The 22514-nt window shown below is 41.0% G+C and overlaps 2 protein-coding genes across 2 annotated transcripts in view; both read left to right on the forward strand.

The window, feature by feature from the left end:
• Positions 1 to 22514, forward strand: part of LOC131356322 (Fc receptor-like protein 5) — an 82232-nt gene that overhangs the window by 54051 nt on the left and 5667 nt on the right. The gene's annotated exons all lie outside the window — the stretch shown is intronic.
• On the forward strand, positions 18179 to 21477 carry LOC131355683 (carcinoembryonic antigen-related cell adhesion molecule 5-like). Its single transcript, XM_058394107.1, has 2 exons — positions 18179 to 18471; positions 19531 to 21477. Exons 1-2 carry the CDS (start codon positions 18201 to 18203, stop codon positions 19842 to 19844), a joined length of 585 nt encoding a protein of 194 aa, XP_058250090.1. The 5' UTR covers positions 18179 to 18200; the 3' UTR covers positions 19845 to 21477.

Consider the following 22514-nt stretch of genomic DNA (forward strand, 5'->3'; position numbering starts at 1 on the left):
TGGTGTGAGAATAATGTGCTCCAGAACTGTGTAGAGTGTTGAAAAGTGCTGAAATGAGTTAAAATAAGGATTTCTTTGAGAATATTTCCATGTATCCAGTTACTAAACCATAAGTAAAGACTTTAGACTCGTTGTTACGAGCGGACGTCATTAACTGGGACTCCAGGTCACTGGTGTTTAGTCAAGTAGCTTTTATTGTCATTTGAAGCACATACAGCTGGTACAGTACACAGTAACATGAAACAACGTTCCTCCAGGACCATGGTGCTACATAAAACACACAACTACAGGAGACAACACAGAACTAAGTTCACTACACAGACCTACACAGTACTACATAAAGTGCATGTGTGTAAACAGTGCAAGACAGTACAGTACAGTACAATAACTGACCAGGGACAGTGCAGCACTGACCACTACACAGTTTTGTAATGAATAAAGTGCAATAGTAAAATGCTGTGGATGTAAACACAATACACAGTTAACAGCAAAACAGATCATTTTGTTTTATTGTTATAGCGCAAATTGTCCAAAAATTATGAGAACAATAAAAATTAACTCACGCTGCAGTGAATAACAATAAACAAATAAACACCAATCCCTCTCTCTCTCACTGCTGCATGATTAAGGAGATCTGAAGCATGTTGTTTGATCGTCTCCTCGGCTGCGTCTTTGCTCCATTTCATTACTGCAGCTGCAAGAGAGGAAAAAGAAACAATTCTATATAGACCATTTCATAAATGTAAACAATAATAAACATTTTGCAATGCTACTGTACATGTCTGGTCCTGAAGCATTTCCAGTGTCGTCATTTTTAAATCACAGATCTTTTTTCCATGTACAGATCACAGAGATATAGCCACAAACTCGTATATACACTGATCAGGTATAACATTGTGAGCAGTGAGAGGTGAAGTGAATAAGACTGATGGCATCATGGCACCTGTTAGTGGGGGGGGCATATATTAGGCAGCAAGTGAACATTTTGTCCTTAGAATCAGGAAAAATGGACAGGATTTGAGCGAGTTTGACCAAAAGGGCCAAACTGTAATGGTTAGACCACTGGATCAGAGCATCTCCAAAACTACAGCTCTTGTGGGGTGTTCCCAGTCTGCAGTGGTCAGTATCCATCAAAAGTAAGGCTGAAACGATTCCTCGAGTAACTCGAGTAATTCAAATACAAAAAAAATCATCAAGGCAAATTAGTTGCTTCGAAGCTTGGTTTAGTCCATTTACTGTAACTACACACAGAGACGATTCAGGCCAAAGAAAACGGCAGAAAGTTTTCAAAGTTTGGGATCATTTCACACTAAAACAGACAGAAAACTCTGTAGAGTGTGATTACTGTAAAACTGAACTGGTGTACCACAGCACTACAAGGTCCATACTTCAACATCTCAACACGGGGAAGTTAGTGTGATATTCGGATATTAGACATTCGGAGCCGTATTTTAGGGACCGTCAACAAATAAAAATCAGTGAAGACATATTTTGGGATAACAAGAGGTGTACCTCGTGGGGGTTTCCAATTAGATTAATTTGGTACTAGTTGAAGGAAAAGTGATTTTTTTTTTAAATTAAAAAATAAATAAATAATTACAAATTAATTCACATGATGCATAATTAATACTATCTATTAATTAAATTATTATTAATAAATTAACAAAAGCAGCATGCAATGATGCATGGCATATGTATATTTAAGAGGAAATTAGAATAACTGGGGCACGTAGCCAGGTAAGTAACAAGTACCACATTTCAGTCGTACAGAAATTTGTCGACGGTCCCCAAAATACTGCTTCCAAATGTCTGTCTAATGTCCGAATATCAAACTAACTTCACCGTGTTAATCTCTCATTCACACACAGTCCCCGTGTATGTGATGTATGATGTATGTAATGTATGTGGATTGTAGGTACATGTAGTGACTATTTAAGATCATAAATCAGTATGGTGGCTAGTTATGATGTCCCTAATTTAGCTACATTTTGTGAAAGCCTAAGCGTCATTCATTTTGATAGCCTCACTCTCTCCGTCACACACACACACACACACACACACACACACACCAGTATGTAGAGAGACATTTAAGAGGGTTTATTCACCAAATAACTCTAATTTCATGTTACAGAAAACTGTGTTAAGTAATTTGATGTGTATGGACTCTTGTTCTTCTTCCAAGTTTCCTTCCTGTCCAGTAATTTTTGCCTCTTACAAAAACCACAAAGTCTTCCAGGAGGACAGTAAAGGCTTATGTCCTGCTTGAGCTGTAGTTAGACTGAAACATCAAAATTAAGTTGGACAACAAAAATGCAATGTTTAGGTATTATTATTATTATTTTGTTTTAGCTTGTTCTATATTTACCTTCTTTTGTAGTAATTACATTTTTTTTAAATTTATATATTTGTATTTGTATTTTGAATGACAATTAGATGTACTAAATAGGTTTAGATTTTATTTTCATTTTTGTAAACAGGAAACAACTTAGTTGTTCATTTTAAGAGACCTGTCTTATTTTCTCTTACATATTTAGTATTCCTCTTTAATAAAGAAAAAGTACTCCTTATCCAATTACTCGATTAATCAATGGAATAATCGGTAGAATACTCGATTACTAAAATAATCGATATCTGCAGCCCTAATCAAAAGTGGTCCAAGGAAGGAACAGTGGTGAACCGGCGACAGGGTCATGGGCGGTCAAGGCTCATTGATGCACGTGGGGAGAGAAGGCTGACCCGTGTGATCCGATCCAACAGACGAGCTGCTGTTCCTCAAACTGCTAAAGAAGTTAATGCTGGTTCTGATAGAAAGGGGTCAGAATACACAGTGCATCACAGTTTGTTGTGTATGGGGATGCATGGCCACAGACCAGTCAGGGTGCCCATGCTGACCCCTGTGCACCACTGAACGCATCCAACAATGAGCACATGAGCATCAGAACTGGACCACGGAGCAATGGAAGAAGGTGTCCTGGTCTGATGAATTACGTTTTCTTTTACATCACATGGATGGGCAGGTGCGTGTGCGTCGCTTACCTGGGGAACACATGGCACCAGGATGCACTAAGGGGAAAAGTAAAGCCAGCGGTGGTCATAATTTTGGCTGATCAGTGCAGATACATTCACACGTGTATATCAGGGCTGGACATTAACGCTTGTCTGGGGCACGTGGTTTAATTTCATACTAATGTCAAAAGTATCATAGCATTTTTTCCAATATTTAACAATAGTAGTATTGCAGTGTAAAAACATTCATGTACTGCTAATTCATCTCCAGACTTCTCACTTCACTGCTGAGGAGTCACCTTGTGGGTTTTTTTTTTTTTTTTTTGAAATCTAAAGACTTTACTTAGTTAGTTCCAGGTTTAAGAGAGAATCCAAACACTGAACAACACAGTCTTAATTTGAATGTTCATACTTTTAAATCACATGATAAATAAATGATATCAATATCAATTAGTACTGGTCCTGACTGACTCACCCGAGTTAAATGATCCGATTCCGCATATTAACTCATCATTCATGAGTCCGAGGTCTAAATTAACACGATTCTTATTTTTTCTTATGAAACAATTCAGAACATTATATATTATACTTTAACATTAATGCAGTTATTAAACATATCAGAGAAAAAAGAAGTTAGAAAGAGAGAGATAGAAAACAGTATAAGAAATTAATGTATTAAGAAGATGGCTGCAACTGTGTTCATAGACTGATTCAGCTGATTCTCAGCGGACTCGTGGAGTCGGGTTATAGACTGATTCAGCTGAGAATCTTACATTTAGTTTCAGCACCTCCAAAGTGCGTGTGCTGACATTATTAAACGCCAATTAATAGGTAATATTAAGTTATAGTTATACTTTTTGCACATTTCGTTCAGTTTGGTTGTTTTATTCCTTATTTAAGATATTTATTTTTATTCCATTTGGATACTTTTACCATATTTAATTTTTGGTTAATATAACTGATTTGCCCATTTTTCATTTTTATATTTCTGTTAAAGTTTGTGTGTGTGTGTGTGTGTGTGTGTGTGTGTGGTTGTGCGGCACTTTAAAATAAACGTTTCTTGCACTGGTATGGTAAGTCTTGATTCTTTGTAACTGACACAGGGACATGTTTATCGTCCCTGTCAGGGGCGGAAAAAGCGCACATTGTGTCCTGGGGCAAACATGGACGTTCAGTTGGTTACCCATCATGCAATAGTCAAAGATTTTCTAAAAACTTTCAATTACTATTACATACACCCCATAACATAACAGTACATAACTATACTCATTAAATTATTATAGTGATTATTATAGTGTATAATCACCTGCATTAATCCCACCATTCAATCACTATATATATTTCCCAGCATGATTAGAGTTTGTACAGGAAACGAGGACTATTAAAGAATCACTGAATCACTGATTCGATTCATTTCAGTGAGTGACTCAACGAGACCCGAGTCTTTAAAAAGAATCGTTTTTACTACCGCTAGTGCGCAACAACTAACCGGAAACCTTCAAGCACCAAGCACGTCACTTCCGTAAACCCAATAATAACCGTTTAAATAGTCTCTATGTGTAAAGACACCTGTATTCATACACCAAGTCCACATATTAGTATAAAATATCAAGGTTTGAATCCCTTGTACACAACTGTACTCTAACCTGCTGCGACACGCTGCTCTGACCAAAAGAGGACAAAATTAAAACATCTATCCAACAGCTAGCTTTGTCCCATCATGGTAACTAGCTACCGTTAGCTAAACGCTGGTTTCAGTCAGAGTTAGCGTTAGGAGCTAACCGGGCATTACTTTAGAAAACTGCCATAGCAGAAGGAAATATTCCCAACTGTAACGGTGCCGTTAGCTCGTTTCTGCTTGATTTAACATGACCGTCATGTAGGACGGCTAACGTGCTAGCTAGCTAACCTGGCACCAACATTTGTAGCTAGCTAACATTAGCCCTAATGCTAGCTCGACGTGTTAGTTGCCTAGCGCTTAGTTATTTAGACAAAGCTTGTTCAGTCTCTTCTGCTAACGTTACAGTTGTGAGGATTTTCTTCTGCTGTGGCAGTTTTCAAAAGTAATGCCGGTGTTGTGTCCAACTCTGTTTGGGGATCTGTTTCCCCCTAGCCCCGCCCCCGGACATACTTTCTTCCAGAAGTCTACAATATAAAGCTAACACTAAGTACATTTATAATCGGAACTTAGTAGATCTTACCTTAAGTGTCTTCAACTATCTGGATGAGTTGTGACTTTTGTCTTGCTGTAACACGGTCCTGACAAGAGCAGAACATCACATGGACTACAAGCAGGAGACTCGAGCATGGAGGGGAACCGCCGTCTGATCTGAACTGCGCATGCGCGACAGTTTCTGGTCAGCTAGGTACGGCAAATCCACTTGGACAAACTCGTTGACTTGCAGAAAAAGTTTTTTTTCCTATTAATCATTATATTTGCTTAGGGGAACAGCTTTATTTGTTTGTTTGTTTAGTTCAGTTTATGAAAGTTTAAAAAACAATTGCCAAACCATCAAACAATTTGTCCAAAAATTTAGACATAGTCAGACATTGTGGTGGGTCTCTCTCTCTCTCTCTCTCTCTCTCTCTCTCTCTCTATTTTTGTATGCTCACTCTATCAGCAAACAGGAAGTGGTAAGACTTTAACTCACACTTCTGCTCTGTCAGTCAGTCAGTCATTAGAGGGACAGGATGGAGCTCAGTCCACTCTCTGTGATGCTCTGTGAGTAAATGTTCTCTTTGTGTCTTCATTAGAGTGAGTGGTGGGGTATAAAGTTGTTCATCTGCAGTCTGAATGTCCTGAGTGATGATCTTATTGTGTGATTAGGACATTGTGTGTACTTCAGCATGACTGCTCAGGTGGATCAGTGTCTCCATATCTGTTATGAGAAGGGTTTAGTTTCATGTGTATCTACTCTCAGTTACTATGATAGTTTAAATAGAACTAAGAAATTGTGTAGAAACAAGCTCTTCTCATTAATCCTGTACACATACAAAGCAGTGATCATGTTAGAGGCCTGATAACAGAGAGCAGGTAGCGGATGTGGTTTATTTTCTATTTTCATATTGTGGCGCAAACTCAGATGCGAAAAGAGGGGAGGAGGTGTGAACATGGATCTTGGAAAGCAATAAATAACTTTTCAGTGTCTTCAGAGTGAAAGGTTTCTGACCATACCCTCAGTGGCCACTTTATTAGGAACACTACACTATTACAATAACTGGGAATATCATACTATTACTCTACTAAATTGTTATTCTATAGCAGTGTTGGGCCGTCAGGGCCAGCAAGGCCTTCTCTGCTGGCCTAAACAGCAGTGATCTGAATCACTGACTTGCATTTTAATATATTTAATATATTTTTCCATGTATGTGTATTCAGTTGTTCCTAATAGTCTATTCTCTACATTTCATAGCTTTTCTCTTGTTTGTGCTGCTTCCAGTAGTGTATATTTATGATAAGACTACTTATCCAATCATATTTCAGCCAGTGGCTGACATCATGTGTTGCTAGGGTGAAAGAAATCTGCCTTCAGAATCAATAGTCAAGGATTCAAGAAGCTTTTATTGTCATTTCAACCACATATAGCTGGCACAGTACATAGTGAAATGAAACAACGTTTCTCCAGGACCTGGTGCTACATAAACATACAACTACTAGTACAATACAAAACAACAAACAACACCACAGAGCTAGGACAGAAGTTTGTCTTAGCCACGTAAAGTGCACAGTGCTAGGTGCAAACAGAGCATAGACAAGACAGTGCAAAAAAGACAATAAATACAATAAAGACAACACAAAAGAACGCAGGACACTTAGCGCTGAAAGGAAATAAAAGAACGTGTACTGGAATGTAAGTGAAATAAAATAGATAAAGTGAAATGATGTAGAAAAAAAAAAAGTATTGTGCAAAAATATTGTGCAAAAATACACAGCAGCAGTTGAGGTAGTGCAAATAGAATAAACATAAATATAACTATAGCAGCGGATGACAGGTAGAGGTAGTGCAGTAAGTAATGAACAGTATAAATTATGTGTGTGTGTGTTTGTGTCCACACAGTCAAGAGAGAGTGTGTGTATCTGTGTGTGAGAGACAGAGAGTTAGTATACAGTTCAGTCCTGAGTGAGTGTGTGTGTGTGTGAGAGAGTGTAGAACAGTTCAGTCCTGAGTGAGAGTGTGTGTGAGAGTGTAGAACAGTTCAGTCCTGAGTGAGAGTGTGTGTGAGAGTGTAGAACAGTTCAGTCCTGAGTGAGAGTGTGTGTGTGTGTGTGAGAGAGTGTAGAACAGTTCAGTCCTGAGTGAGAGTGTGTGTGAGAGTGTAGAACAGTTCAGTCCTGAGTGAGAGTGTGTGTGAGAGTGTAGAACAGTTCAGTCCTGAGTGAGAGTGTGTGTGAGAGTGTAGAACAGTTCAGTCCCGGGTGTTGAGGAGCCTAATGGTTTGAGGAAAGAAACTGTTACACAGTCTGGTTGTGAGGGCCCGAATGCTCCGGTACCTCTTTCCAGATGGCAGGAGGGTGAAGAGTGTGTGTGAGGGGTGTGTGGGGTCAGCCACAATGCTGTTGGCTTTGCGGATGCAGCGTGCGGTGTAAATGTCTGTGATAGAGGGGAGAGAGACTCCGATGATCTTCTCAGCTGTCCTCACTATCCGCTGAAGGGTCTTGCGATCTGAGACGGTGCAGTTCCCAAACCAGGCAGTGATGCAGCTGCTCAGGACGCTCTCGATGGTCCCTCTGTAGAACACAGACAGGATGGGGGGAGGGAGATGGGCTTTACTCAGCCTCCTCAGGAAGTAGAGGCGCTGCTGGGCTTTCTTGTTGATGGAGCTGGTGTTGAGTGACCAGGTGAAGTTCTCCGCCAGATGGACACCAAGGAATTTGATGCTCTTGACGATCTCCACAGAGGAGCCATCGATGGACAGCGGAGAATGGTCACACTGTGCTCTCCTGAAGTCAACAACCATCTCTTTGGTCTTGTCAACGTTCAGGGAGAGGTTGTTGGCTCTGCACCAGGCTGTTAGATGTTGCACCTCCTCTCTGTATGCTGACTCGTCGTTCTTGCTGATGAGACCCACCACGGTCGTGTCATCAGCGAACTTGACGATGTGGTTGGAGCTGTGCATTGCTGCACAGTCGTGAGTCAGCAGAGTGAACAGCAATGGACTGAGCACACAGCCCTGAGGTGCTCCAGTGCTCAGTGTGGTGGTGCTGGAGATACTGCTCCCGATCCAGACTGACTGAGGTCTCCCAGTCAGGAAATCCAGGATCCAGTTGCAGAGAGAGGTGTTCAGGCCCAGGAGACTCAGCTTCTTAATCAGCTGGTGAGGGATGATTGTGTTGAATGCTGAACTGAAATCTATGAACAGCATTCGAACGTAGGAGTCTTTGCAGTCCAGGTGTGTGAGGGCCAGATGGAGGGTTGTGGTGATGGCGTCTTCCGTGGAACGGTTAGGACGATACACAAACTGCAAGGGGTCCAGCAAGGGTGGTAGCTGTGACTTGATGTGCCTCATGACGAGCCTCTCGAAGCATTTCATCACGATTGGTGTGAGTGCAAGGGGACGGTAGTCATTGAGGCAGGAAACCGTGGACTTCTTTGGCACAGGGACGATGGTTGTTGTCTTGAGGCACGTAGGGATGATGGAGCTGCTCAGCGAGATGTTGAAGATGTCAGTGAAGACATCTGCTAGCTGCTCTGCACACTCCCTGAGAACTCTGCCAGGAATGTTGTCTGGTCCAGCGGACTTCCGTGGGTTAACTCTGTATAGAGTTCTCTTCACGTCAGCCGTGGTGAGACAGAGCACTGGGTCATTAGGAGGAGGGATGGTCTTCCTCGCTGTTGTGTTGTTCTGTGCCTCAAACCGAGCGTAGAAGTCGTTCAGCGCATCTGGAAGGGAGGCGTCACTGTCACAGGAAGGTGAAGTTGTGCTGTAGTTGGTGATCGCCTGAATGCCCTGCCACATGCGCCGGGAGTCTCTGCTGTTCTGGAAGTGGCCGTGGATTCTCTGGGCGTGTGCACGCTTCGCCTCTCTAATGGCTCGGGACAGTTTGGCCCTTGCTGTTTTTAAGGCCGCCCTGTCCCCCGATCTGAAGGCAGAGTCTCTCGATTTCAGGAGAGCACGCACTTTCGCAGTCATCCACGGCTTCTGGTTGGAGCGTGTTGTGATGGTCTTGGAGACAGTCACGTCATCGATGCATTTCCCGATGTAGCTGGTCACTGATGCCGTGTATTCCTCCAAGTCAATAGAGTCGCCGTTGGTTGCAGCCTCCCTAAACATGTCCCAGTCAGTGCACTCAAAACAGTCCTGAAGAGCAGAGATGGCTCCTGCTGGCCAGGTCTTAACCTGTTTCAGAACCGGTTTAGAGCGTCTGACGAGAGGTCTGTATGCTGGAATCAACATAACAGAGATGTGGTCTGAGTAGCCGAGGTGGGGGCGGGGCTCCGCACGATACGCGCCGGGAATGTTTGAATAAACAACATCCAGCGTGTTCGCCCCTCTCGTAGCAAAGTCCACATGCTGATGGAATTTAGGGAGCACTGTTCTGAGATTTGCATGATTGAAATCTCCGGCGATGATAAACAGTCCGTCGGGGTGAGCATTTTGCAGCTCGCTAACAGCTCTGTACAGCTCACACAGAGCCTCCTTAGCATTAGCGCTGGGTGGAATGTACACTCCGATAATGAGAGTAGTGGTGAATTCCCGGGGTAAATAAAAAGGTCTGCATCTAACAGTTACAAACTCCACTACAGTAGTTAGACACAAGCACAGAGTCCTTACACCATTCCGTGTTGATATAAACACACACGCCACCACCGCGAGTCTTACCGCACAGAGCTGCATTCCTGTCGGCACGAAACACGGTTAGTCCGGTTAGCTGAATGGCGGCGTCCGGAACTCTGTCGCTGAGCCACGTCTCCGTGAAAACAAAGACGCAGCAGTCTCTGAACTCATGCCGTGTAGTTTGCTGGAGTCGGATGTAGTCCAGTTTATTATCCAGTGAGCAGACGTTGGACAAGATGATGGAAGGGAGTGCCGGCCGGGTAGGGTTGGTTGTTAGCCTAGCACGGACACCCGCTCTTTTACCGCGCTTCCGCTTCCTCGAACAACGCTTGCGACGTCCTCTCTCCCGGCCACCGGCATCAGGCGACGCCAAGGATTGAAGGCCTGGACTTCGCAGCAAGCCGAGTTCGCGAAGTTTGCAGAGTAGTTCATCATGCAAGTTAGTAACTGCATGATTTCTGTACCGTAATATCGTCTGGCGGTCATATACATGAACACCACTGACTTTGGCGTCCATGCACTTTAAGTTTAGCGCTAAAACAAAAAGAAAGCACCATTTTGGTTCCGGAGTGGCCGCTGCGTGCTACTGCCGCGCCGCCATCTCTAGTGCAGGCGTCCGTAGCTTAAAATAAGTGGCAATGAAATTGTTACCTTAACCAATCAGATTTCGAGTCGGTGTCACTGGGGCCATCTAGCATTTAGGAGGGCTGAGTAGAAAATGGCCTAGCCACGCCCATGGTGGCATCATAATGATGGTATAGAGGTGGATTAATTCAGGAAGGACACCAGTGAAGGCCTAGGTGTGAAATGCACGTGCAAAATACTCACGCACGTGTCGCTTCCAGCAGCATTGCACAAGCTCACAGCGCCATCTAGTGGCTGTGTGTGTGCAAGACAAGTTTAGCATCTCTATTTAAAGAAGTTTGGCAAAAAAAATCCCTTTCCACCTGATACCTTGAGATAAAGAGAACCTGAGACACATCTTTGTAAAACACAGATCGCTGGATGTCTGAAACTGTCGTGTTTACAGTGCATTACTATTGATGTTTAAAGTAAATAAGAGAACATTACAGAGGGTCCTTGACTTATGTCGGCATTCCGTCGCTACGACGCGACGTAACGCGATTTTTGCCGTAAGTCGGAACTCACATACTGTAATCGTGACCGGTGTTTCTCCCTTTTCTGAACGTTTTATTACATCTAATTTCACTTCCATGGAGATGGCTTTCCTTTTCTTCAAAGCACTGTCATCAGAAGAGTCTGACTTACACTTGGGGGCCATAATAAAGGGCAAAAACTTTCCAAAAAAACAACACAAACGAAAGAAAGCGAATTTAGCACAATCCAATATGGCGTACAACCGGCGAATGTAAACAAAGCCGTCTTCCTCGTATAGCGCCGCGTGGCGACGTATTCATCCGCTCCGCTCGCCAACTAGTTCCTGCGTGAAAATTGTTTTAACCACGAAATGCCGTAGGTCGAGGACGTCGTAAACCGAGGACCTGCTGTATAAAGTCATCTAATTTAAATGAATGTTGTTTAAGTGATTATTAAACTGAAGGTTGTTCCTTCTTTTTTGTCCTTGGCTGAACACAAGCCTGACCATGAACAGTGATAATGTATAATTTAATAATTTATGTTTAAATCTATTAAAGTGTGGATGAAATCAGGGTTAAAACCATACAGCAGTTACCACTAGAGGGAGTGAAAGGCATTTTAGTTTCACTTTTCAATCACTAACCACCACATACTGAGTTACACAGAGAAACAGCTTTTACAGAGCAAGTCTTAACAGTCTTGATGTGAAAAATAAGAGTGTCCAGTGTTGACGTCCACAGGACCTCATTCATCCATGCTCATTGTGGACATCTTTCCAATGGCTTAGAACAACAACTGCAGACTCATTTTAGACATCAGTTATACTGCTTCTGGACCAAATAAACAGTCTCACAGAAGACTGGCATTTGGACAGACATTCTCCTTCAGAGTTTTTTCTTTATTTTATTTTATTATTATTTTCAACATTGTACCTTGATACTGAAGACATTCAAACTATGAAAGAACACATAGGGAATTGCGTAGCAAACAAAAAAAAGTGATAAACAACCCAGAATATATATTTTATATTTTAGATTGTCCAAAGTAGCTACATTTAGCTTGGATAACAGCTTGATACACTCATGCCATTCTCTCATCAGATTCACAAGGTAGTCATCTGGCAGGGTTTTTAATTCACATGTGTGTCTTCTTGAATACGTTTGTGGCATTTCTTGCCTTCTTACTGTGTTTAGAGCATCAGTTATCTTGTGCAGAGGAAGGATGGGTACAGAGTCAATAGCCCTATTAGTGCTACTACAACTACTGTACAAAACAATGTTATGGCAAGAAACATTCAGTTAGGTAAAGAGAAAAGACGGTCCATCATTATGAAGAAATGAAGTTCAGTGAATCTGAAAAATCTCAAGAACTTTGAATGTGTCTCCAAATGCAGTCACCTAAACCATCAAACACTATGATGAAACTGGCTCTCATGAGGACAGTCCAAGGAAAGAAAGACCAAGAGATACACTATATTGCCAAAAGTATTCGCTCACCCATCCAAATAATCAGAATCAGGTGTGTTCCAATCACTTCCATGGCCACAGGTGTATAAAATCAAGCACCTAGGCATGCAGACTGTTTTTACAAACATTTGTGAAAGAATGGGTCGCTCTCAGGAGCTCAGTGAATTCCAGCGTGGAACTGTGATAGGATGCCACCTGTGCAACAAATCCAGTCGTGAAATTTCCTCGCTCCTAAATATTCCACAGTCAACTGTCAGCTGTATTATAAGAATGTGGAAGTGTTTGGGAACGACAGCAACTCAGCCACGAAGTGGTAGGCCACGTAAACTGACGGAGCGGGGTCAGCGGATGCTGAGGTGCATAGTGCGAAGAGGTCGCCAACTTTCTGCAGTCAATCGCTACAGACCTCCAAACTTCATGTGGCCTTCAGATTAGCTCAAGAACAGTGCGCAGAGAGCTTCATGGAATGGGTTTCCATGGCCGAGCAGCTGCATCCAAGCCATACATCACCAAGTGCAATGCAAAGCGTCGGATGCAGTGGTGTAAAGCACGCCGCCACTGGACTCTAGAGCAGTGGAGACACGTTCTCTGGAGTGACGAATCGCGCTTCTCCATCTGGCAATCTGATGGACGAGTCTGGGTTTGGCGGTTGCCAGGAGAACAGTACTTGTCTGACTGCATTGTGCCAAGTGTAAAGTTTGGTGGAGGGGGGATTATGGTGTGGGGTTGTTTTTCAGGAGCTGGGCTTGGCCCCTTAGTTCCAGTGAAAGGAACTCTGAATGCTTCAGCATACCAAGACATTTTGGACCATTCTATGCTCCCAACTTTGTGGGAACAGTTTGGAGCTGGCCCCTTCCTCTTCCAACATGACTGTGCACCAGTGCACAAAGCAAGGTCCATAAAGACATGGATGACTGAGTCTGGTGTGGATGAACTTGACTGGCCTGCACAGAGTCCTGACCTCAACCCGATAGAACACCTTTGGGATGAATTAGAGCGGAGACTGAGAGCCAGGCAGGCTATAATGAAACTGGCTCTCATGAGGACAGTCCAAGGAAAGAAAGACCAAGAGATACCTCTGCTGCAGAGAATAAGAGATTAGATTACAGCCCACATAAATGCTGTTCAGTGTTCAAGTGGCAGACATATTTAAACATCCACTGTTCAGCTGAGACTGTGTGAGTCAGGCCTTCATGGTCAAATTGCGGTGAATAAATCATTATTTCAGAACAAAGACAAGCAGAAGAGACTTGCTTGGGCCAAGAAACACAAGGTATGGTCATTTGATCAGTGGAGAACTCTGTTAGTCTGATGAGTCCAGATTTGAGATTTTTGTTAGACATAGAGAGCGTGAACAGACGATCCTGAATATGTGAAGAATATGTGAAGCATTAAGGAGGAGGTGTGATGGTGTGGTGGTGATTTGCTGGTGACACTGTTGGTGGCAGCATTTTGCAGCAACATCTGGTTTGCACAAAAATTTTACTCATTTGTTTTCCAACAAAGAATGACCATATACATACCACTAGATTATGTAAGAGCTATTTGTCCAAGAATGAGAGTGATGAACTGCTGCATCAGATGACCTGAACTCCCACATTCACCTGATCTAAACCCAACTGAGGTGGTTTGTGATGAGTTGGACCAGAGAGTGAAGGAAGAGCAGCAACAAGTCCTCAACACCTCTGAGAATTCCTTCAAGATTGTTGGAAAACCAATCCAGGAGACTACCTGAGTCTGGCTGAGAGAATGCCAAGAGAGTGCAAAGCTGCAATCAAAGCAAAAGGTGGCTACTTTAAAGAATCAAAAATATTAAAACATATTCTGGGTTATTTAACACATTTTTGTTGACTACATAATTCCATATTTGTACTGTCAATTTCAGTATCTTCAGTATTAATATACAATGCTGAATACAATGAAGAGGAAAATAAACTTTTGACTAGTAGTGTATAAATATTTACACAAAATCTGTGTTTTGTCAGAGGGGCACATTCAACTCAGAACAAAAGGGATAAAAACTGTGTTCAAAAACTGTTACATTTTTATTTAACTACAAAGTTGAGAGAATGATGCGTGTGTGTGTGTGTGTGTGTGTGTGTGATTTCATAACTGAATAGTCCAGTATTCTTAAATACTCAAGCCAAAGGGTGAATGTCGTTCCAGACTGCTGTAAAGATTCTTCTCCTGTCCTTCATCAAGGTCCTTGAAAACCTCAGATTCTGAATTGATGAGTCTCTACACTCGCTGATATCTGTGGATAAAGACAAACCAATATAGAGCACATGTAGTGATCAAGAAACACTAAAGGAATATTTATCTTGCTAGAGCAATGGGTTTATGAGTAATGTAAATGAGACATGAGTTCATGAGTAATGTAAATCATAAGACTACACACTCCCACCATATGAACAGTAATTACACTGCTTTACACACAGACAAACATGTTTCCAACATCACACACCTGATGGTCTACTGCTTGTGGATGTCCTCCTCCTCACCTGTGTCCTCTTCAGCCTCACTGTCTGGTGCTTCTGACTTTACTTCCTGTTCTGTGTCCTTACTTTAATAACCTTCCACTAACAAATTCTCTGGCTTTCCGTCCACTTTCTCTTGCTGTTTCTCTTCCTTTTCTGATGCTTCTTTCTTGACATTTGGATCATTAAGCACTGCCTCATCGTTGTTCTTATTATACATAATGTCCCCTTACTGTTCATTTTGAGCAAAAATGCACATCATTTCACTCTGAACATTAAATTAATACTGTTGTGAGCTTACTTGAGAGCTAATTTGTGTTTGTGGTAGCCTTTACGTTTACATTTGATAATTATAAAGTGAAACCGAAACTAAATTTATAGCATAACATCAGCTCACCTGCTTCAAACATGCGAGCTAGCTAACCTGTTAGCTTGATGTGTTAGCTCAGTAGCGCTTAGTTATTTAGACAAAGCTTGTTCAGTCTCTTCTGCTAACGTTACAGTTGTGAGGATTTTCTTATGCTGTGGCAGTTTTAAAAAGTAATGCCGGTGTTGTGTCCAGCTCTGTTTGGGGATCTGTTTCCCCCTAGCCCCGCCCCCAGACATACTTTCTTCCAGAAGTCTACAATATAAAGCTAACACTAAGTACATTTATAATCGGAACTTAGTTGATCTTATCTTAAGTGTCTTCAACTATCTGGATGAGTTGTGACTTTTGTCTTGCTGTAACACGGTCCTGACAAGAGCAGAACATCACATGGACTACAAGCAGGAGACTCGAGCATGGAGGGGAACCGCCGTCTGATCTGAACTGCGCATACATGAGGAATTTTTTGTTCAGTTAGTTACAGCAACACCACAACATCTGAACTAAATTGAAACTTTATATATAAATAATAATTCCTGCCCATCGTACACATCCCCACACATTCCCATACATCCAAAAACTCCTATCCAGATGTTTGAATATTGAACTGCATATCTACATACAAGAGGGGTTATAGTCAGACACTGTGGTGGGTCTCTTTATTAGAACACAGGAAGTGGTAAAGCGGCACAGCTTTAACACACACCTCTGCTCTGTCAGTCAGTCATCAAATGAAATGAAACAGCCTTTATTTGTCACATATACATTACAGCACAATGAAATTCTTTCTTCGCATATCCCATCCTTGGAGGTGAGCAGAGAGCAGGGTCAGCCATGATACGGCGCCCCTGGAGCAGAGAGGGTTAAAGGCCTTGCTCAAGGGCCCAACAGTGGCAACTTGGCGGTGCTGGGGCTTGAACCCCTGATCCTCCGGTCAACGACTCAGAGCCTTAACCACTTGAGCCACCACTGCCCCTCAGTGTATCAGAGGGACAGGATGGAGCTCAGTCCACTCTCTGTGATGCTCTGTGAGTAAATGTTCTCTTTGTGTCTTCATTAGAGTGAGTGGTGGGGTATAAAGTTGTTCATCTGCAGTCTGAATGTCCTGAGTGATGATCTTATTGTGTGATTAGGACATTGTGTGTACTTCAGCATGACTGCTCAGGTGGATCAGTGTCTCCATATCTGTTATGAGAAGGGTTTAGTTTGATGTGTATTTACTCTCAGTAACTATGATAGTTCAACAGGTGAGAGTACAAGTAGAGCAAGATTAAAACACGAGTCTGGATTGTTGGAATCTGTCTGATGATCATTTTCCGGTGTTGTTTCCTGTTTAAAAAAAGGTTTTTGCAAAACATTTAGTATTCACTAGACTAACTGAGAAATTATAACTGTATAACATATATTTCCATTTTTGTTACTATTATGGTCTGTACAGGGAAACATGTTCACTGTAATACACACTAATTCCAAACTAATGCACAGCACTTAAAAAAAAAAAATCAAAAATTATTCTGTACTAATTACCACAAACTATTATTTCCATGTTAAAAATTAGAGCAATAATTATGTAAGAACAAACACTTCTCATTAGTCCTGTACAAACACAGAGCAGTTACAGTGTTAGAGGCCTGAGAACAGAGAGCAGTTTGAGGATGTGGTTTATTTTCTATTTTAATGCAGTGGTGTAAATTTATTGGAGGAGGTGTGAAGATGGAAGTGTGAAAACAATAAATAACTTTTTAACTGTTGATACTGTGGGTACATTTATGACATCAGAGGACTCTTTTAAAGCCAAAAAGTGTATACACAGTAATACTAAAAATGTACTATTAGTTTAATTGGGTATACAATTCTGTTACTATACTATTTCTGCACTGTCCCCTAACCCACCCACATTCACTTGTGATATGTGATTTGTTGTATTTTGCTTTATAATACCATTTTAAGTTGGTAAATTTGATTCATGAAGGGATGTAACATCAAATAATGCTGGGATGGTATTGAGGGATGACACATGTGCCAAGAAAACATTGATAGGCCACCATAAGCAGCCTGAACCGTTCACATAAGGAAGTTAGTGTCATGGATTCATGCTGTAGAAACTAAATTCTGATCATCTACTTCATGGAACAGACTTTCTCCTATCTTTAAATAGTTCTGTTTAAATCTATTACAAAGTGGATAATGTCAGGATTTAAAAAAATGTCATGCAGCTACCAGTAAAGTGTTAAAGTCACTTTAGATTCACTTTTCAACCGCAGGCCTCCACCAGTCTGGCCACACTTCTCTGTCCTCACTTTCCACACTGTAGAGAATGTAATGCGAGATATTTCCATCATTTCTCTATATTTTGTTTATTTATTATTTAGATAGGTTAAAATGCATTTCTTGCTGATGGTAGTTTAGATTTCTTGCATTTGATTTAATCTTGTGGGTTCTGTGTGTCTAAAATGTGCTTTTTTTAATAGTCTGAATATTTTCCATATTTTCATCATGTTCTGTTTCTGTTCCCTTTTTAGTGCTGATTTCACTTATACCAGTGGCTCAGGCTCAAGGTGATTTATATATAGTTCATCCTTTATCTTGCTTCCATATTTAAAAATTGAAGGTTGTGCATGATTTGTTAATTTGTTCCTTGTTTATTAATGCAGTTTTTATAACCCTAATCAAAGGATGGCTGCAACATCAGATTTAAATAAAGTTTTACACTCAAATAGGTTTATGCTGCTTAAATGTCTTAATATATTAAATATAAAACAGCACAAGTTTAATGACAGCAGCACAAGAGAGCAACTGACATAACTAGTGCTAAATAAAATGCTCCATGATGCCCCTGATTTCTTAATATTAAGTACGTTACACATATCAGTATCAACAAGTAACAAAAACATGTACTCATACTCACTCTAAACATGATATTAGTAGTGTAGACTTGGGAATGACTTTATGTAAGGTTTATTAACAACAGAATGTTTTATAGGGAGTCCTAAAGCTGTGGTGTCCATAATGCCTGATTTACATGTCTTCATTGGAGAGATTATTACTCTCAGATGTGACATACAGGGAGGAGGAGACACTCAGTGGACTTACAGCTGGAAGAAAATTAATAACAAAGTCTACACAGATGGAAGTAAGAGATTCTACACAGACAACACAATGCAGGAGTTCAGAATCCAGTATGTTAAAGTCTCTGACAGTGGTACCTACACCTGCAGAGGACATGGGAGAGACTCTCAGAGCTCAGAGATCAGTGATGCTCTTACACTGACTGTATCAGGTGAGTCTGTGGGTGTTTTTATTTCTTATTTAATATGTTAACATTATTTTTTAGGGTTCAGATTTTGAGCCATCAGTAACTGAGTCCTTGTTTCTTTAATGTTGACTTTCACTTCCCTGTCTAGTAGACACCAATTTCTTTGACAAGAATCATCATGCATTATTTAGTAGGATCTGGGTTTTATATTAAGTTTGCTATTCAGTAAATCTTGTATTTTTGGTGTCACTCTTTCTCAGAGCACCTTTCTCTGTGGGCAGCTTCTTCATAGCCACCTTTAAATCTTTCTTGAAAACATTAAAATTTAGTTTCCGAATAGGTCCATTAATAATAATAATAATAATAATAATAATACTTCTTATTATTATTATTATTATTATATAACTCTCTTAACTGTCTTTGTTTATTTGTTCAATTGTCTATAAAGCAGTTTGGGTCAATTCTGTAGTTTAAAAATGTCCTTGTATAAATGTATAAATAAATGTGTAAATAAAGGTTGACTGGATGTGACGTCAACGTATAGTACTAGAGGAAAAAACTTATATTTTTAACAATTTTGGACTACCTCACAAATATTCAATAAATCAGCAAAGCTTTTTTATTGGTTTATAATAAATGAAGACTGATCCTGCTTTCCTTGTTGGACTGAATGGAAAATGATCATTACTGTTTCTCAGTTAGATGATTATGTTCAGCTTCACAATGTCTGTAGATTTTTTTTGTCTGTCTGTCATGGCTTTACTGTACAATGTGATGTTTTTGCTCATTTTTAAGAAAATGCAGATATGTTCAGATGTTGGTGCAGGATTTGTGCAGGATCCATAAAATAACAATCTAAAATCAGCAATGTTTCTACACTTCAATCCAATCATGAATTTTGTAAAACAGAAAATATACTGACTACCTGCCGTGTAAGAAAACATACAACTGTAAAATCTTGTATCAAATGTTAAATAAAAATGTTTGTTTTAGACACAAAGCATCTGTTAGACACAGTGAATCTACTGCTTATGTTGTAAAGTGAAAAGCAGCTCTGACTCCTTCATCATTTCATACCAACAGCAAAACCCAAACCGACTGTGAGAGTGAATCCTCAGAGCTCCGTCTACACTGGAGACACCGTCACTCTGAGCTGTGAGCTGCAGCAGGGGACTGGATGGGAGTTTCACTGGCACAAAAATAATCAGTGGTTACAGAATCTGAACAGTGAACAAGAGAACACACTTAAAGTGACAGTCGATAATGCAGGAGAAACAGAGTACTGGTGTCGAGCACGCAGGAGAAACTACTACAGCTACTATAACAACAACTATTACCGTGACTACTCCACAGAGTTTAGTGATCCTGTCAAGATTAGACTGAGAGGTATGTCATGATGTTTTTACTGTTTTCATCACAGGTTTATTAAAGCAAAAAGATTTGGTAAGCAAAAATATTGCTTATTTACACTGATCAGGCATAATATTATGACCACTGACAAGTGACGTGAATAACACTGATTATCTCCTCATCATGGCACCTGTTAGAGGGTGGCATATATTAGGCAGCAAGTTAACATTTTATCCTCAAAGTTGATGTGAAGAAGGTGGCCTGGTCTGATGAATCACGTTTTCTTTTACATCACGTGGATGGCCAGGTGCATGTGCGTCAGAGGAACACGTGCGTCTGGGGAACACATGGCACCAGGATGCACTATGGGAAGAAGACAAGCCATCGGCGGCAGTGTCATGATTTGGGCAATGTTCTGCTGGGAAACCTTGGGTCCTGCCATCCATGTGGATGTTACTTTGACACGTACCACCCACCTAAGCATTGTTGCCATGTACACCCTTTCATGGAAACGCTATTTGCTGATGGCTGTGGTCTCTTTCTGCAGGGTATTGCGACATGACACAAAACAAAAATGGTTCAGAAATGGTTTGAAGAGCACAACAACCAGTTTGAGGTGTTGACCTGGCCTCAAAATTCCCCAGATCTCAATCCAATCCAGCATCTGTTAGATGTGCGGGACAAACAAGTCTGATCCATACATAAGTTAAAGGATCTGCTGCTAACATCTTGGTGCCAGATACGACAACACACCTTCAGGGATCTAGTGGACTCCATGACTTGACAGGTCAGGGCTGTTTTGGACCAACACAATTTTAGGCAGTTGGTCATAATGTAATGCCTGATTGGTGTTTATTGTTATTCCTTGTTGTTCCTTGTTATTGTTATGTTCAAAATAATTTTAAAATACATATGTGGCTGTTGAGATCCTTCAGGACAGAGGAGTTTATGTTTCGCAGTTTTTCTGTAACATGACAAGTTGCATTGTTATATGTATTCATTAAAGATTGAGTAAAATAGAGGCTGGTGAGAAAACGACAGATATTTGGGACACATCCCCACCAGACCATCAGACGGCAACCACGCACATATATTTTGAACAGTTTCTGTTTTGTTACTGTTTTCTTTGCCATGTGGGTTTTTGTTCAGATTCATGTCTTGTCTCTGCCCCGTCCTGTCATTGGTTGTTGCTCTAATGTGTCTGGATTATACTCATCTGTTTTCAGTTTCACCCTTGATTTGTCTGTGTATTTAACCCCTTTGTTTAACCACATCTTTGTCTTGCAACTGATGGCACGGTGTGTTTATTCTGCCACAGCCCTGATCCAGTGTTTGTTTTTGCTTCATTTCTGTGTCGCAGTTTGTAGCTTCTCTGTAAATAAATGACCTTCTACACTTGTATCTGCCTCCAGCCCCATAATTCCACAACGTTAAATTTAACAATAAATGGATCAAAAGTACAATTCATTTGTTAATAAATTAAACTGTAATCATTGGCACATGCTGTTATAGGAAAATAATCTGTTCTTCAGGATGGAAACAGTAACTCGGCTTCATAACACCAGCACACCACTCTTACTATTACTATAGACTGTTTTATTACTTAAACTTTGTTAATAAAAGGGAAACAGACAGTTTACAGTACAGCTAAAAACCAGAAGTCTTCAACTTGTGTGAAAAATAAAAAAAATAATTTACTTTATTACAGCCCTCAGACAGCATAGAATAATAACTCCTTTATCTTCAAAAACTGCTGTAAAGTCTTAAGGGTTAAACACAAATTTACAGTAATTAAAAAGATAAAATAATGCACAAAATCTGCCCCATGCTATAATCTTAATTATCATTTTGATTTCATTTAACTGTTGAATCTTTGTACAAATTATTTTGAGAGTTAATTTTTTGTGCAAATAATATTTATTTGTCATTTGTGGCTGATGAGATCCAGTGAAAATGTTTAAAAATGTTACTGTCACAACATTGCTCACTGTTTCCCCTAACAGCCTGCAGAGGAACCCCGACTTCCTTTACTCTACTTCTGGTATTATGGACATAAAACATGTGGACATGTGACACGAAGTATCATTTGTGTGTTTTCACATAAGCGCCATAAGAGTAGGCTTTCCTGTGCTGGTTCCCAGCTCTGTGCTGGACCTGGAATGAGAAGTCTTGCAACAAGAGAAACCATCTAGTCACCCTGGTGTTGGTATCCTCTGCCTGCTCTGGTTGGCTCTTTCTTGTGAGGGGGAAGCTACAGAGGAGATGTCTGAAACAAAGCAATGGTAGTAACTTGCTAGACCCAAGAAGGCATGTACTTGTTTTTTGGTGGAATCGACCACTGGTTGATGCAGTACCCCAGTTACTGTGGCTCTGTCAGCCCTGGATGCCATTTGCAGGGGTTTGTCTGGAGAGTTTCCAGAACCTCCCCCAGATGGAATAAGTGGTTGGACCACATGGAGGAGTGGATGACAACATCATCCAGGTATGCTGTGGTGAAGGTTGCTGGTAGGTAAAAGGAAGGACCCATTACTGTCAGTGGTCATTGGCAGTGCTGAAGGCCAGTTTTTGTTTGACATCTGGGGCTAGGGCCACCTGTCATTATCCTTTAGTGAGGTCCAGAGTGGAGATGAAAAAGGAAGGACCCGGTACTGCGGTACTGCCAGTGGTCATTGGCAGTGCTGAAGGCCATTTTTTGTTTGACATCTGGGGCTAGGACC

This window comes from Hemibagrus wyckioides, linkage group LG07 (assembly GCF_019097595.1).
Source record: "Hemibagrus wyckioides isolate EC202008001 linkage group LG07, SWU_Hwy_1.0, whole genome shotgun sequence".
NCBI lineage: Eukaryota > Metazoa > Chordata > Actinopteri > Siluriformes > Bagridae > Hemibagrus > Hemibagrus wyckioides.